General features: G+C 38.2%; 1 protein-coding gene across 6 annotated transcripts in view; it reads right to left on the reverse strand.

The window, feature by feature from the left end:
• Window positions 1-551: 551 nt before the first annotated feature.
• inpp4b (inositol polyphosphate-4-phosphatase type II B) overlaps window positions 552-18,733 on the reverse strand; it is a 165,680-nt gene continuing 147,498 nt past the window's right edge. For 4 of the 6 annotated variants that reach the window (XM_028600608.1, XM_028600633.1, XM_028600646.1 and 1 more), the window contains 5 exons: window positions 17,414-17,554; window positions 16,868-16,965; window positions 16,402-16,514; window positions 15,396-15,550; window positions 10,397-10,571 (listed from right to left, as the gene is read on the reverse strand). In XM_028600608.1, the coding sequence (XP_028456409.1) occupies window positions 10,397-10,571; window positions 15,396-15,550; window positions 16,402-16,514; window positions 16,868-16,965; window positions 17,414-17,554 (682 nt within the window). Of the gene's footprint in view, window positions 1,909-10,396; window positions 10,572-15,395; window positions 15,551-16,401; window positions 16,515-16,867; window positions 16,966-17,413; window positions 17,555-18,733 lie in introns of those variants that run through there. The other 2 variants (XM_028600625.1, XM_028600617.1) reach the window with 2 other exon arrangements.

Consider the following 18,733-nt stretch of genomic DNA (forward strand, 5'->3'; position numbering starts at 1 on the left):
GCAGACATAATCTAACATCTTGAGCCTTGAGACCAAAATCTCCTATTTGGAGTTGGAAGGATCAACCAGCAAGGGGCCACGTGCCCCTGCCAACCAACCCATCCGAGCTCACCCTTATACCAATGCGCAGTAACAGCCTTGGTCGCAAAAGACAAACCCAGGTCATGGGTATTCAAACCACCTTGGTCTGAGGTCAGAATCAACAGAGAACTGAGCTAGTCTAGACAAGTCTCTTAAAGAGGACTCCTCAGGCATACAGGTTGGACCACCTGTCCAACAATTTCTGTTTTACCTTGAAGAGAAAGGAGTAGCATGAAAGTTCTACCTTTCCATGATAGATAGATAGAGATACTTTATTAATCCCGAAGGAAATTAAGGAATGCTTGAAGACACATTCCTACACGAAGCTCTCCCTGACAAGGCCGCAGATATTACCTTAATGTCATTAGCACTTTTCAATAAGCTGTAAATGATGGCCCACCGATCAAACGGACTTAAAACATACAAAATACAACATTTTAAAGGTTACTTTTATTTTATCCAGACAAAAAAACAATCTTCTCATCCCTTTGAGTGTTAGTTTTAATTGAATACTGTATATCTTGCTAGTTGGTAATGTTTTTAATACAACACATGGATTAAATAATGATGAATTGATCAATCATGACTAATTTAACTGTAGTAGTTTACTTGTTCAATTAAATACACACCTTTGAAATTGAACACATATCATCATACAATCACAAATATCCACATCAATCCATTATTTTATTTCAAATAGACAATTGTAAATGTCCAATGTACAACACAACAAATACATTTCAAACACGCATTAAGGTCCAAGGTATCAACCCTTAGAATAAAAGAAAATTGTTTAAGAATACAAAAATAAATATTTGAATTTTATATATAGCATTCAGAAATGATGGTCCAATATTCTAATTTTATTCCAACTTCCAACTGTACTTCATGTGGATTCACTGGCCTGTACCTTGAGATATAAAAAGATTATGGAAAAAGATTAAGTGCAACCATTAAGAGAATGGAATGAGTTAGAAAACAGGATTCAACATATGCATTGAAATACTGGTATGTTACTTATTACAAATTAATGAAAATATGTCTGCAACAGTCAAAAACAATATAGGAAAAGTTTAGACCTGAATATGTGATGCCATAAAAATGTACAGATCAGCTGATCAAGAACTGCAGTTTGTTTCCAAGTCATTGTAGAGAGGGGTTTATACCACAAAAATCACTGTAGCATGTAAGTTTATTCTCAACCTTGGGAACAGCATATTTAACAAACAAAAATACTCTCAACTCAAAGTTTTTACTGAATCACCTCTAAAATAGCTCAGAAAAGGTAGTAAGTGAACCTTTTAGTTAATACTGTTGTCTCTCTCTCTCTATCACACACACACACAATTCTTCATTCACACAAATGCAGGTTGAACTGCTTAACGTCTTAAAACAAATCATTAACATACTGCACAGCCACACAAACATTCAAACTGTGGTTTGCCAACACAGTTGCACTGCTTAGGCCATGAAAAAATAAACAAGGCAATACTTGGAAAGTGCATGAATTTTACAATAACACGTTTGGCAAATCCAGCTTGGGAATCGATGAACACACACTATAAACAAAATCCAGCAAGTCATTTTGGTTACAATAAACAACAATAAAACATTTTAACCATAATGTATAAGCTTTCATAGTTACTACTTGGGTAACACACAATGACTGGTTTTACAGTACATGGCTTACGTCCTCAAGAGTCAACTTTGCCGTAAGTTCCCTCTGGTGGTCGGTAGCACTTGGGAAAGGCCATCAGCTGCAACATGTTGAAGGCGTATTTCCTGCATTTAATATTCTTTTGAACGTTCTCAATCCGACATCCTTCTCTGGTGATCAAATGAACAGGGTGAAGAGGGAATGAGGAAAAAAAAGAAAGAAAAACAAAAAAGTAAACATTAATGAGTTTTTAAATTAGGTTTGTGATGATAAACACAAAATGCTATTTAATTTTGTTTCTCAACAATCAGCCATAAATTATACAATCACATCTGTGCCTAGATCACCTGAGACAGCCATTGTTGCCGCTCACAACTTCTGATCACCACTTTGGGACTCCATTTTACAACTTTTGTTTGGTATGGGTTCAAGTGTCCATTTAGTTTGATTATACTCAAGTTTTATTTGGTATGCTGAGGTTCATGAAGTTCATTCATGATCTTGGAAACCGCAGTAAAAGCTCCATTGTGTAATTTTTTTTAAATGTTGATTCTTGAGCAAAAAAACCTTTGTTTTTTCACAAATATGTGCTCATTCATGTGTAATTACTTCCAACAATTAATTAATTACCTAATGTGAAGATATACATATTTCCCTGAGATCTGGACCTGCAACTTCTCCACATCTTTATATTTTGGTCGCATTTCCTCTCTTGTCCTCTCCCCTCCCTGCAGCTGTCCCTTAGACGTTGCTAGGCTACAAGCTTGGCCTCAACTAACAATCACACAAATATCAAAAACATTTGAAGTGATACTTGTAGTTGAGCTAATTATATTACTTTTTTGGTTGTTGTTGGCAGTTACACAAATTATCCTAACCCTTTACTCTTTAGCTAAACTCCACTGTTGCTATCTTTACTTACAGTTTAAAACAGGCATACGTATTTAGAACTGCAAACAAACACGTGTGTCATAAGTGTCTCGGTTAAACCTTCCAACCAATCAGAATCCAGAATTGTCAGGGCCATGCTGTATTAAATATTCTACAGTCTTTGTATGTCTGATTGTGTGATTTTTCCTCCAAGTCTATTTTTTTCACTAAGAATGTGTTCTTCCTTCACCGGGACTCTTCAATTAGCCCAAAGAAACTGTTGTATTTTAACATGCTCCAGTGAAGCGCTTTCCTGTTTTATGATTTTTTTTAATGCTTCGGATGATTATGTGGATCACTATGTTCATTTTATATTTAAAAAAGGTTTTCCTTTAGATTTAAAAGTAGTAGTTACATGAATCCAAAAAACTACCTTTTAGCTAAGACTCGGCTCATTTAACCAGGTTTTAGTACCTTAAAGTGCTGTGACACTGTATTAACTTGTGTCTGCTAATGCTTCAGACATATATCAAAGATTATATTTCAGTTTGAAAGCATAATGTGGTGTTGGGCAAGAGCTAGACGGTTAGCTTTCCAGAAACGTGAGTGTTGCCTTTCAGGATTTAGACAAGTGTAACTGATGTGCCCCTGAAAAAGGAAGTAAACCTGTGTCTGTTTTTGTAAAGCTGCCTTTAGGTGCAAAGGTTAGCATTTTATTGTAAGGTGCAACAGCTAATAATTGTTCTTCCACACTATATGAAGTGCTGTATGAATGTTTTATGACAGTTTTGTTTTGATTATAGTAATAACATGCATGCTTAATTTGAAGATTTTCCTCCCTATTAGATGAACAGTGTGGGAAATCCAGCCAAAACAATGAAAAACCACTGTCACAATACTTAAAAATTTAAAAAATGACATGCAATCCAATACAACACCTCCACCACAACTATGACCTACAAACACCTCAGCTCATCTGTGACATGTTCCAGTGTTTCCCACACAGACATCAACACCTGCCGCTGCACAGTGCGTTTCGTTTTTGTTTTTAACGCTATTCAAAACGCGCAGCTTATTTGTTCAACTGCATTTCCTTTCCCTGCTCTCCTCCGTCTCTGTAACTTGCGTCTCGCTCTCACACACACACACACACACACACACACACACACACACACACACACACACACACACACACACACACACACACACACACACACAAAACACACACACAAACACACACACACACACACACACACACACACACACACACACACACACACACACACACACACACACACACACACACACACTCACCCTCCCCCCGTGCACACAGCGTCTGTCTCCATGATAACGAGAGAAGACGGCTGGCGAAATACACAAGTTCACGAAAGGTTGGTATCTTGTGAACACCTTTACACAATCACACATTAAAAAGTGATATAAAAATATTTTATATTCTGAATAAAATGTTGTCAGTGTGTTAATGTTGGAGTCCTGACCCGACTCTTAGCAAACAAGCGATTGCACCTGCTTTAGAACGTTAACTAGTCGCGAGTTTCCGGTAAAATGCAGTTGGGGTTGTCGAGGTCAAAACACTATATGTAGCAGCTGTGAATCAAATAAACTTATAAATAATGTTACCCTGGAAAGAGCGCACCACATCGGGAAGAAGTTGGACAGCCAAATTCCTGAACTTCAGAGATAAAGAAAAAGCCCTTAGACTGGCCAGAAATAAAGGAGAGATGACATACAAGAACAAAAGGATATTGTTCTACCCAGATTTCAGCGCAAACCTGCAGCGTAGGAGAGACGAGTTCCGTGACGTGAAGCGGAAGCTGCGAGAGAAGGAGGTGGAATACGCGCTGATCTTCCCAGCCCAGCTTTGCATCAAACATCTGGTAACCCTCAAGTTTTTCTCCACTCCAGCCGAAGTGCAACGTTTTTTGAAAGAACTCCCAAGTGAGTAGCATAAAGCTAACCAAAGTGAATGCAGTACACAGTCCACCGTTATAGACACAGATGAGAAGGGATGAGAAGGGTTGTGATTCAAGCTACGACATGATAGCCTAATCCTGTTATCTTCAAATGTTCAAAATAACTGGGACCACGGCTGATGATAAACTGTAGACCCTGCGCCCAGGCTAATGAGCGTGATGTTTACACCCCAATGGTAGAATGGGATCACACTTCACTTAACCAACTTCTCTATCCCTTACATATTTCTGCCTTATCTCTAATATTGTAAAATTGAAAACTTTCCCATATACAAACTGTTATGAGTGGCCAGTTTTTAATTTTCAGCAGTTGCTGGAGCCACCACTGTTAGTTAGTGTAAGTTACCTACCTAATGTGTTTTTGTTATAGAGGTTTTATCAGGCAGGTTTTTACTTTAATGTTTTGAGGGTATGTTCTCTCACTTAAACTCAAACTTCTACTTACACACATATCCAGATTACTCTCAGGTCCAGATTTAGTCTTATCATTATACCCATGTTCGTTATTTTACTACCTCTAAACTCAATGCAGGTATGTAACCAGAAATCCTTAGAGCTGAATAGTATGATACTTATCCTTCTGAGACATCTATATGAATAACTTATATTATGGGTAAGTTAACATGTATATCTTGGAATATAAGAGGGGTCAATTCACCAATTAAGAGGAAGAAAATGTTGACATATTTAAAGAGGCAGAATGTAGATATTGCCTTTATGCAAGAGAGCCACCTCACTGACTCTGAACATTTAAAAATGCGCAGAGACTGGGTGGGTAATGTTTTCTACTCTTCCTACTCCTCAAAAGCAAGAGGTGTCGCCTTGCTAATTAATAAACACCTGAACTTTAAATTAAATTCAGTTGAGAAGGATAAAAATGGCAGATTTTTGCTGTAGATTGTGAAATAATAGAAACAAGATATCCTTAGTGAATATATATGGACCAAATTATGATGACCCATTCTTTAACAATCTTATTATGAAACTGGCTACAATTGGGGGTCAATGTTGTGGGTGGAGACTTTAATTTGGTTTTAAACCCTCTTTTGGATTGATCATTACCCAAAACATCTTCACTATCAAATGCGGCAACAGCACTAAACCAAGGTATGAAAGACATAATTGACGTGTGGCGAAATCTTTATCCGCATCAGAGGGATTTCTCTTTGTTTTCACCTAAGCATAATACACACTATAGAATTGACATGTTCCTGGTACCACTAGATATGATAGCCACAGTGATAGAATGCTCCTATCTAGCAGCTACCTTCTCGGATCATAATCCCATCAAACTCTCCTGGATGATTGATACTCCACAGCCCACAACCCGCAGGTGGAGATTTAAAAATTACATGTTGAAAGCCCCTGAATTTATTTCATATATGACTACCAATAATGAAATATTTCTTGATGCCAATTCAAATTCCTCCTCACATGCCAACATTTGGGAGGCTCTAAAAGCCTATATGAGATGTCAAATTGTATCATACAGTGCCCACAAGGTAAAACAAATTAGAGAGAGACTAACCAAATTGGAAAGAGATATTAAAAAGCAGGAACAGGAATACATTGCCACCAAAAAGGAAGAACACCTTAATACACTAACAAAAACAAGGATGTAATATAATAATCTATGTCCCAACAAAGAGGAAGCAGCTATGGCCAGAACTAGATATCACTATTATGAATTTGGGAACAAAACAAGTAAACTCTTGGCTCGGAAAATTAAAAAGGAAACATCTGATAATTTTATACACTCAATATTAACAGAGGACGGCAGACTCCTTGATAATTCACCATCCATAAATGCAGAATTCAAACAATTTTACGAAGATTTATATAAAACTGGGCAGGACGCTGATAATATTGGAGCAAAAAGGTTCATGGATGGAATAACCCTTCCCAAATTACAAGATGAGGATAGAGATCTGCTTGATGCAGATATATCAGAAATGGAGGCACTCCAAGCCATTAATTATTTACAAAATAACAAGACTCATGGGCCAGACCGCTTCCCTGTCGAGTATAATAAGGCCTTTTCAAATAAATTATTAATTCCACTCGCGAACATGATTAAAGAAGCTCTAGAAAATAAAAAATGACCAGACTCATTGGAAATCGCAACAATCACACTGTTTCCAAAACCGGGTAAGGACAAACAGAAATGTGACTCATACAGACCCTCAGCCTAAATGCAGATTATAAGATACAAACTAATTGCTCTCAGACTGGAAGATGTTATACCAAAGATAATACACGCTGACCAAACAGGCTTCATTAAAAACAGGTAAGGGGCAGATAATGTGTGGTGACTGCTCCACATACTGAACACCGCTCAAAAAAATTTAAATCCTATGCTAATAATGTCCATGGATGCAAACAAAGCATTTGACAGGATTGAACCAAGGTTTCTATTTCAGACTCTACTGACTTATACATTAATGATACATTTGCTAACTTCCAACAACTAAATGAAAAATTCAACCTTCCCAAAGATAGTTTCTTCAAATTCCTACAAATTAGAGACTGGGTTAAGGAGAAATCCAAAGAAACATTCCCATATATCCCAAAAGAAACTCCTCTTGAAACCCACCTATGTAACAAATCACACAATCAACAAAAGGATTAATATCTTCTATATATGGTATCATCATTGGAAAGTTACCTGTTTATGATAACACATCTACAAAAGGGAAATGGGAAAAAGACCTAGGCTGTATTTATGAGGAGGCAGATTGGCATCATCTATTGGAACAAGCACAGACTGTACTAACCTCCACAAAACACAGGCAAATTCAATTTAATATATTCCATAGGACATACTACACCTCTTACAGGTTACATAAAATTGACAGCAACATTTCCTCCAAATGTCAGGGATGTAAAATGACCAATGGTGATCTTATACACATGCTATGGAGTTGCCCAATGATAGAAGAATTTTTGAAACGTGTCATTGAATTAACCTCAAGGGTAATAGGAAGTCAAATTGAACAGGACCCTGGGGGACACAAGCTCTATTAATATGAACTACTACGAGAAATACTTTATCTTACTTGCAAGCACTGCAGTAAAAAAATGTATTCTGATCAACTGGAAATCTGAAAATTCACCATCAGTAAAACATTGGATTAATGAGCTTATGTCTTAGTGCACACCTGAAAAAATATGATATAATGTGAGAGGAAAGCATCCAGCCTTTGGAGAAATCTGGGGCCCCTTCACAGACATTCTGCCTTCTCTGGACTTGGCTGACCGTGCTAGCGTGAGCCCTCCTGGACCGGCTTCAAATTAGCCCTCTGCAGGTTTGTCTTGTATAACTTCCTCATTGATGCATTTGTTGTGAGTAATGTGTAGATTTATATAGATATGTATGTATACAGATGGGTGTATGTATAAACTGTATATTGACTGTGTAGATATATAAATGAAATGAAACTGAGAACCATACAAGGGATGAGGGTGGGGGGTGGGATGGGAAAAGTTTGTGTAATATTTGTGTTTTGTATTGATTTTATTTACTTAGCTTTTTTATTGTTTTCTCTTCTGATGTTCAAAAATCAAAAATCATCATCCTTGTACGGTGTGTCTGTAAGGTTATACATTTGTGTGTGTTCCTTTTGTAAAATACTACTTTCAATGTATCAAACTGTAGATCCTTGCTACACACCATTAACATCTTGTAGGAGCTTCTGTTAATAAAAACAAATCTTAAAAAAAAAACTGTAAAACCTGTAAAAACACAGTGTTAAGTGAGACCATCTGAATTCTGGGATACCATTAAAGTTTGATGGACTGCGATGTTTTTGCCATTAAGGAACTCGATCAATACGTAACTGAAACTGAAACTATCTGCACTGTTACATATTACAACAGATAAGTGAGACACTTGTTTCTATGTGATGTGGTTTTGGCCATTTATTCCATCTCTGCAAAGAGATGGAATAAATGACCAAAACCAAAAGTTAAAAAGGAGGAAAGTTTTTAATTTCCCTTTTTACTCTAGTCAATGTCAGAGTGAGCCCAGAAGTTTCAGTCTCGGGGTCGAAGCATGAGCTGTACAGGGATCTTCTAAACTATGTAAGACTTTTATTGTACATGTGGTGCTGACACAAAGGCAAATTATTCAAGTTTGAGGACAGGATTATGCAACTGCAGGTGTCAAAAAAAAAGAGATGTCTACAGTGGCAGAGACTTCTTAAGATTAACTGCAATTTAAGAAGACATGCAATTAAGGACAATATTTTCACCTTTTTGACATAACATATGTACAACATAAAATTGCACAAGACAACTCACACTTCCAGACATGCAATATTTTATACTTTTTCGTTTGTTATGTGCCACTGTTTTATCCTTCTCAGCAATATAATCCTTGAAGAAACTTCACTCATCACTTTCACATAGAGCTTCTGTTTCATTCGATTTTACGGGTTAAAGGGTAAGGCTTGAAGGCATGAAAGCATTGTTTTAGTATCCAAATTGAGTATTGGTATGGGTGATGGATACTCTGATTGCTGGTTACATGATTGGCCACCACAGGGTGACGTTGGTAGGCTACTGCAATTTCTTTTTCCGGCTCCCCCATTGGCCCCCAACGCCACAGCCTAAAAACACTTCCTCCATTCAAAATAAATAGGAAGACCTGGAATGTCACGGACCATCTGAGAGTATGTGAAAGCAGTTAAAAGTAGTCCTAAACAAATGTATTCTGAGATTGCAAGAAAACTACAGTTCACAGAAATTACTGAACTATTTTTTTATTTCTTTTTTTAGAAATGAAAGTGTAAATTTGTGACCTTTTTTTTAAAAGATCCTTTCAAAGTAGGAATCAATGGGTTTGGGGCTGCGTGACAGACACGGTAGAAAAGTATAGATTAATGCCAGGCTTATCCATTAACCTTAAAATTAAGATGTCTGAGAGTCAATATAAATTGTATCTATATTGATATGCAGTTAGTGTAAACCTAACCCTAACATAAGTCTGGTAAGTTTGTTCTTGTCAGATATTAAGGACTTACCTAAAGTTTGTTGGATAAAATATTCCTAGTGAAACAAGAAAGAGGAAACTTAATTGACGGTTATTTTACCTAATACCATCTGATTTAAATAAAGTTTTCCCAATCTTCCACTGCTGTTTGGTGATTAACAACCAACAGCTTGAGGTTGATATTAAAGGGGAACTACGCAGTTTTTTTTAAGCTTAATTTACTTTAACTGAACAGCTTCGGAGTCATTGGAATGGTTATATGACTTTTTTTTGGGTTGAATGGTGGTCGCCTCACTTCCCCCTAGCGCCTGTGAGCGGAAAAACCACCCTTGCAACTTTTGGCCGGCGAGCTGCCAGCCTCAGCGTCAGGAAGTATCGCGTGATATCAGGTCTCGCAATGTAATTTATTCCTTCACAGCACTGCACACATACGTCCATTCAGGAACCGGCTAACAAGGTAGCGATGGAGTTTTTCACACTATCGTCATGGCTGAGCTGGCTAAAAAGAAGCAGAAACCTAGGAAAGCATTGTCGGAGGAACAGAAAAAGAGGAAACGGCAGACTGACCGAGCGAGGAGTTAGACACAAGTAAACATAGGAGCTGCCAAATATCTATTACGAAGCTGTAGGGAGGAGCTCTATAGAGAAACAAGAAATTGCCAAAACTGCATAGCGCCCCTTTAAACCACTCGTGCTAATAACACTTATACGTAAAAGTCATTCAAATCACACTACAACTACTCATAAAAGAATAACCAGAAAACACAGAATAAAGGCGTAAGTAGAGATGGCATTGTCAGCAATTTATTGATATTTTGCAAGCAGAAAAACAAGACTTAAAATGAGCCACACAACCAGTAAGTGCGAGCTAACAAGCAGCAGGGCAATGGGGTAAAAGTGTCGTGACGCTGGTTTGTTCTCTGTCACGGCGCCAGCCTCAGGGTCCTCCCACTGCCCAATGTCTCCCTGGGTCAGCCGACTGCAGGGGCGCCCATCAGAGTGAAACAGAATGAACAGAGAGAGATCAAAACACTGGGAGGTTATTACAGTCTAAATGCTGTCTAAGTGAGACTTCTAGCACAGATTGATGACTTAAGAGCCCATACAGGCTGATACCAGAAGGCCCACTTAGACACAGCCATTGGTACAGACTTTGCTTCAAAGAGCCACAGCCACAGACAAGCAGGCAGCAATGATGGAGCAGAAATGTAAGAAACAGGCTCACGAAAAGCTGCACGTTAAGCCACATAATGAAATGACTTGGTTGGCAGAGGATGCAGAGAGGAGTCATGCAGTTTGATGCACATTTTATAGTGAAGGTTTTATGTAGAATGTGTTTTCATTACATCTGATCCAGCTGATTAGCATTCACTTAAGTCTAGAGCGGAAGAATCCTTGTTTACGGTAGTGGTTTAACAGGTTTTTTGTGACACTTTCGATTTCCTTTTGGATAGCATTTCACTTCACTTCACACTGTTTATGCCAGACTTAACTCACTGCCAGCAGCACAGAAAAACATCATTATAAAAGAATGAAACGGCTTCATTTCGAGATAATCAGGAACATTGGACAAGTGCAGAAGGTCCATGTAAGAAACTTTATTTGGCCTGTGTGGATAATGGAACTCAGAAAAGACAGATAAGCACATACCTGGAGATTTTTAGTTAGCCATAGTCTGGAGTGATAGAAACAGCAGCCAAATACTATCTAGCCAAACGCCTGATGGCTAGACTGACAAGAAGAATAGACTAAAAGACACTGTATGCACTGAATCGGCTTTGTTGTTTGTTCCCTTGCTGCTACAAACCAGCAGGTTAAAGAAATGACAAACTTTATGACATCAACCTACAGTAACTATTGAATCAACCGGTCCAGCTTGTCTTATCACCATCATCAGCATTCCTTCCTCTTTATCAAAACAAACCACAAACCAATAACAGACAAATATAAGACACAACAAATCTCAGCTTCCTTTGACTACAACAAGCATGTTGTACCTGCTGAAGCTGCAGCACATGTTAAAGGTGCCCTGCCACACGTATTTAATTACTTTGTGGTAATGTCTGAAGTTCTACCATGGACTCTAACATTTTTTGTGGAAAAAATGCCTTGGTTACCTTGTTTCAAGCCATTCTAGCGTGGTATAGAGAGCTTACAGGAAGACTCAGCTCGATTTCTGCCAGTTGTCATTAATATTCAACAAGCTAAACAGTTTGAATCTGATTGGCTAACAGCTAGCCAATGAGAGCCTGGCTGTCAGAATCCTTTACCAAGCCCAACTGGGCGAGCTAATGAATAGTAATGAGCTTAGGCAACATGATGTCAGACTGACCAGCTTTTGTAATTGGCCTGATTTCTCTGCTTATTTCTTTTCAGTGGCTAGAGCTGACAAAGGAGGTAGCAGTTCATTTTCACATTCACAACATAACACAAACACATATGGACCTAACATATTTCAAAAAATGCAAGTAAAAACGGTTTTGTATGGCAGAGCACCTTTAAAAGGTACTGTAGGTAGGATTGTGAAGATCCAGGACTTAGCCAAAAACTTGAACGACAACTTCTCAGTCCCTCCCCCCTTTCTGCTAAAGCCCAAAACGGTCTCCTAAGCCCCTCCCCCAACAAAGGAGAATGAATGCGTGTGCATGAGCAGTGATTGACATGCAGTTAGACACCCCCCATGGCCATGATTGGTGCATCTGAACAGGGAGGGGTGGATTTTTGCAAATCGCACTACAGGCTGTAGGTGGTGCCAGAGGAGCCGGATTATTTTAAATTACCTGCTTCATGTAATTCTACTCGAACATAGGGTCAGTTTCAGCAAACATGACAGAATGTTAGTTTTATAAGTCTTACCTACTGCACCCTTTACAAAATGTGTCTTTCCACCTATTAAAACTAAAGCAAATTGGCATCTTTCTATTGTCACGTTTGTGCAGTTATGTCACCTCATTGTCGTTCCTGTGCAGTATAAACATCAGGTAATGGGAAAGCAAATATATTACTTAAGGGATGATGTTAGATAGCACTGGCGTTGTCAATCACACCGGTGTGATCCAACAATCCCAGTCTTTATCATTATAAATGCACTGATGTTAGTGTTTTTTTTAAACACACTTGACCATACAGATAAATGCACTAATGTTTTGTTCATATAAAAACATTAAGGTTTAAATCAGTGCCTATATATCAAATCCAAACCAATTCCTGTAAAAGGTCCTCCTACAGCTAATCTTGAGATTTGACATTAACAAAAGTGTGTCAGTCAAAAGATACAAATGCTGGAGTGTAGAAGAAATACAATAATGTTCACATTTGCCACATAAGTGTGTCAAGATTTTCCTATACTCCTTTGAGCTAGCACTTAACTTCCTCTAATTATCCTCTCCCCCCCTCACCTCAAAACAGCACTAAATTAATGTTAAATTCTTCTCCTCGTCTTCTTGTAAGGACAAATCGCTCTAAGAATAGAGGTTTAATTAGACCCACAGCCTTAGTTAATTTAGAACAAAATAGTGCTGTTTATGGTGTTTTAAGAATTGAATCTGATTTTAAAATAGTCACTGAGTGTTCTGGTGTCAGAGGGGAAAGATAACGCAGACGTTCAAAGAAACTGCCTCACTTCATTGTGCCTAGAGGATATGGCAGCAGATTATTGGAGTGCACTTTTACACTTCACATTTATAAAAAACAATCCATTGAGAAAACCCAAAGCACACATTTTTAGAACACATTTAAAGTTATGGATGCAAATACAGTCGTCTTAGAAGTATAATGTATTACTGTAGGTGCTGTATTCAAACACTCAACTTCTATTTGAATGCAGCACCTGCAGTAAGACAAACCTATGATTTATTGTTGCACCGTTGTTTCAACCCCCTACGGGAGGTGTATGGCATGTGTTCAAGCTTTTTCACCACACTGCCACACATACCTTTTGTGTAACATAGCCTTATTACATTCTACTTAACATTCAAATGTGCCCAGGGCTAGTTACATGCTTGGCAGGTGTAATTATCTTGGCAACTAATGCATAAATAGTTTTTTCAGGGACAGTCATGGATGAAGAAAACATCAAATATGTTAGAAACTTCCATTTTGGATACAAAAACTGCCTAGGGTTCTTTTGTTTTTTAAGGTTAATTCAATGCATCAATGGATCTACAAATTGATTATGCATTCTGGATTTTGGATTATTTTATTTTTGACTTTGTGTATTTGAAGAAGCTGACCTACCTTGAATTTTGTTTATTTGTGTCATCACATTGGCTAGATGTATCAATTGTATTAATAACTTGAGGCCTTACTTTATAAAACACATTGTGTAACTATATGTATTCTTTAAGACTTCTTCAATTACCAAGCCTTTTTTTACACAAATTTCTGACCCTAGTTGTAGAATATGTTGAGTGACTGAGTTGTGACCAGTTGTTATTTGTATCTTTGGTCATGTAATGTCCCGTCCTCTTATTCATCTAACACAACTGACAATATTTGTTGTTGTTTTTCTTTCCGGGTTTTCCTTCCATGGGGCCAAGGAAAATAGACACTTTCTATCTCCCTTTCATGGGGCAGAGTCAGCTAATAGGACAGCTATTAACATTTAGTGGTTACTTTGCAAGTAGTCTAAGCTATCCGTCAGGTTTTGTTGTCTAGGTTAATGTTAAAATTTCCATAACACAAACATCTCAAACAATGTCAACTTGGCATTAAAAGTGTCATAACAGGTTCATGACAGGTGTCATGTCATGGTTATGCACACCTCTTCAAATAAAGTGTTCACAACAACTGCCATCCGCTGGCCTGCACAAGTCATTATCACAGGCATTTTAGATGAGCACTTCACCAAAAGCCTTAACAAAGTTCTAAATTTAGAACTTATCAGATTCAGACAGATGTAGATGTTTACCCTACTGGCACACACAGACAATAAAGGCAGCAGTGTCCCTGCAGCACTGATAGGAACATGCATGGTTGCCTTTGAAGTGTGAGGCAAGGTGGTGATGGTGAAGGGAACACACGATAATACTGGCACGTCGAACGGTGATAAGATGGGAGGAGAAGGTGCAGACAACATGTCTTTGATGTGTGCGGTGGACCCAGCTTTTGCTCACATAACGTGTTATGGGTGCAGGTTATTACTTCAACCAGACGTAACATGTCTATTAAAGTATTACAGAATGCAATTGCTAAATCTTTGGCAATATTGGCTAAAGGATCAGTTTACCCAATTTGTATCACTTGCCTCTTGTAGTATCTAGCTATGCTGATAGTTTTGGTTTTACGAGTTGAGATTTCGAGATATCCTCACTGAAAACTCTGCTAACAACCCAACACAGTAGAGGTGAATGGTAATTTATTTGTGCTCCTCGAAGCACTGAAAATTAACCAAGTTGAAAAACCCAACATTGTGTCTTTCCAGAAACAACATCCTGGCTACTCTGGATAATCCATAGATCTCATTGTCTATCCCTTTCATAGGAACTATTTCTTTTATAGAAAGTAGTTCCAATTAAAACAGTTCGGAGTGAGGTCTGTGGATTATCCAAAGAAACCAGCATGAAAGACAAGTTGCTGCCCATTGCATTGGGGGTGGTGGCAGAAATCTCGGAGACAGATCCCTGAGATTTTATCTGAGTAAACAAAACAAAACTGCACGGCTCCATACTACTGAAGCAAAGTAGAGAACTATGCCTTCATGTTATTTGGATGACGGACTTTTTATATGCAGAATGTTTGGGATTTATTGGAACAACAACTTGCACCCATAATAGTTTTATACTATATGTTATCACGGTCTTACCTCCGCATACAGTCCAGAGCACGGATGAAGAAATCCTTGCTGAGCTGGTGTTCGTCACGTAGGAGGGCACACTGCTCTAATGTGACAGACATGGATGTCCGGTCTTTGGCACTTTTACAGCTGGTAAACCTGATGCCATTTAACCTTCGGCAGATCTGGAGGGTAGTGGAGAAAAAAAACACATGCAATGGTTACATGCATCATTAATGTGAACTGTTCCTTTTTTGTCAGTAATTGACCCATCTTGTAAGAAAACTGTGCCTGGTTTTACGTTTACTTTTTGACATAAATTGCAAATTTGAGTATCATCCAACCCTGGAGATTCTTGATGGTGCCTTTTTAGCCATGCTAGCGGCATTGACAGTCAATCGATCCACCACTGTGGTCAAAATTGAAATGTCTCAACAACTATTGGATTGATTGCCACTAAACTTTGTAGAGACATTCATGATCCCCAGAGGATCTAGCACCATGATTAGGTCAACATTTTTATCAGTACAACACTTTGTTTTATGATTACATACATGTTAAAATAATGACAATCCCATCAGCCTTAGCAGGACGTTGTTTAGTGCTAATGTTAGAATGCTAACACACAAAACTAAGATGACAAACATGACCATTATTTCACCTAACATCAGCACAGAGCTGCTAGCATGGTTGTAAACTCTTAGTCTTGTTTGAACAGAAACAAGACAAGACTGTTCTGTGAATCACTGTATGAACATGTACAACAATTCATTGACAGATACTGAATATCAGGTTAAAGGTCAGCGTCTATGCAGTATTGTCTTCCGAAGTCAATCCATCATGCTTAGGCTTTTTGTTCAGCTTCCATTAAAGCCCATGAAATGTCAACATGTCAAAAACGTCATACTAGACTGCATCTAAGTGTTTACAGATCACAGTTACCCTGGTTATGCAAGAGAGGATGTTTATGTATAAGGTTCATGGAATACTGTCTTCCTTGACAAGGACAAAAAGTTACAATAAAAACAGTGCTCACTGTTCCAGCAATCCACAGTATCTCCACATTCTTTCTCTTCTTTGTAACTACATTCTGGCCCAGGGTTTCAAGTAATTCCTTTATGTCAGTTGGTGTCTGAAAACATGGTAGACCTGTTGATAAAAAGCACAAAGCACATTGCCAGTGAGGGGTTCTGTTTCATACTTTGTTCTGGTGAAAATAAAAGTTTGAGAACAGGCTGCCACTCAGGGCTAAATGCAGGTTCTAATTTGTAGATGTAGATGATTACATTCCAAGATTCGCTTTATAAATGATAAAGTGACATTGTATAAATTGTCCTGATGTGGTAAACTCCAATAGATATCCAATGCATATAAACAGTTATTTGTCAATACTGTTTCTTTCCCAACATCTTTGTTACTGCAAGAGTCGCTTTGCTGCAGCACTGGGGCCTGGAACACAAGTCCTATAGTATTTCACAAAGATAGAGTATTTGTGCACTTACATTCTAGTGGCACCTGTTCACTTAATGATTTGTAATAGGCTTCTAACATCTCAAAGTTCCTCTGGTTTATTCTTTCTTGTAGAGAGATATCTCCAAACCTGAGAGAATGACAGAGAAAATGAGGGCTATGGTGGAGCATCACCAAGACGTTTAACAGTTCATCATTCAAAATTACAATACAGCCAAGCGAGTGCTAAATGCAGCTGAAATAAGGAGCTAAACCATGAAAATAGTTGCTTTGTATTTTTGTTAAAACATTTTAAACCAATTAACATAAGTAAATACAACATAGTTATATGTTAAGCAGTTATTTGTCTATGAGGAAAAGTGAGTATGCCATTAGAGTTTTGAATGCCTCAAGTACAGAAGGATTATTTTAATTTTAGGATATAGATGCACTTTGCAAGAATGAAGAATAAAGAAGACGCTGTGCACAACTACAGTTCTTACGTGATATTGATTAGTTTTAGAACACACTGGCCTTAGTTAACATGTTGCTTGCGTTAAGTGCAACAGATTGGAGCGAACAAAAACTGTCTGCAGTACCTCTCTGCTATTGTTTGCTGTTCATTGATGCCCACGTTAAAAAGCACCGGGAATACTCGTAGAGGCTTGCCCTCCTTGATCTCCTCTGGCAAGGTCTGGAAAACCACTCGTGGTAATGGCACTTCTACTGTGAAGTGGTCTCTTAATGCAGGAAGAAGAAAAAGAAATGGGATGTAAAAGAGACAACAGAAACATGATTAAACAGAAATTCAATAGGTTCTGCAATGATGTAGAATTTGACACGTAAAGACAGGCCTGAGCAAGCTGTACCAAGAGAGACTGTTTGTGTGTATGCATGAGAGAAGAGAGAAAGTAAGTGTGTGAAAGAGATTGCTTTACAGATTGACATGGAGGGGGTGGGGCAAGAGGAGTGTATCATCTTATCACACTTGGCATAATGCACACAGCGACCAGCTCACATAACTGACTTGACCTTATTGTGGCAAATGTCGTACAATTAAACTATTTATTTACTGCAGAAGGGGGAGGGGATTTTTTATTTTACAGGTCACTTGGGGTTTTGTTTTGGTTGGCATAAACAGCTCATACCATAACCCCCCTGAGCACCAAGCTTTGCTATAATTGTAAATACACAAACAAACCCACTCCCTGGAATTTGCCACATAAGTGTGTCAAGAATTTGCTATTGGCATGAAATTTTCACCAGAAGTCAGTCACAACCCAAGTAATCCACACATTCAAAGATATCAAAACAAATAAGTCCATAAATTAAGTTGTGTGTAATAAAGTGAAATGACACAGGGAAAAAGTATTGAACACACTTGCTGAAATTTATTTAATACTTAGTAGAAAAGCCTTTGTTGGTGATGACAGCTTCAAGACTCCTCCTGTATGAAGAAACTAGTCGCACACATTGCTCAGCTGTGATTTTTGCCCATTCTTCCACACAAACTGTCTTCAAATCTTGAAGGTTCCAGGGGCATCTTCTATGAACTCTGACCTTCAGTTCTTTCCAGAGGTTTTCAACTGGATTCAAGTCGGGTGACTGACTGGGCCCTTCTAATTTTCTTTCTCTGAAACCAATTCAGAGTTTTCTTGGCTGTGTGTCTGGGATCATTGTCTTGCTGAAATTTCCACCCTCATTTCCTCTTCAGCATCCTGGTGGATGGCAGCAGATTCTTATTAAGAATGTCATGGTACATTTCTCCATTCATCCTTCCTTCAATTATATGAGGTCTGCCAGTGCCAGATGCTGAAAACAGCCCCACACCATGATGCTCCCACCTCCAAACTTCACTGTTGTTTTTAGGGTGATGTTTTTTCTCATCCAAACCCGGTGTATGCTATAACAGCCAAAGA

Source organism: Perca flavescens, chromosome 2 (assembly GCF_004354835.1).
Source record: "Perca flavescens isolate YP-PL-M2 chromosome 2, PFLA_1.0, whole genome shotgun sequence".
Taxonomy (NCBI): Eukaryota; Metazoa; Chordata; class Actinopteri; order Perciformes; family Percidae; genus Perca; species Perca flavescens.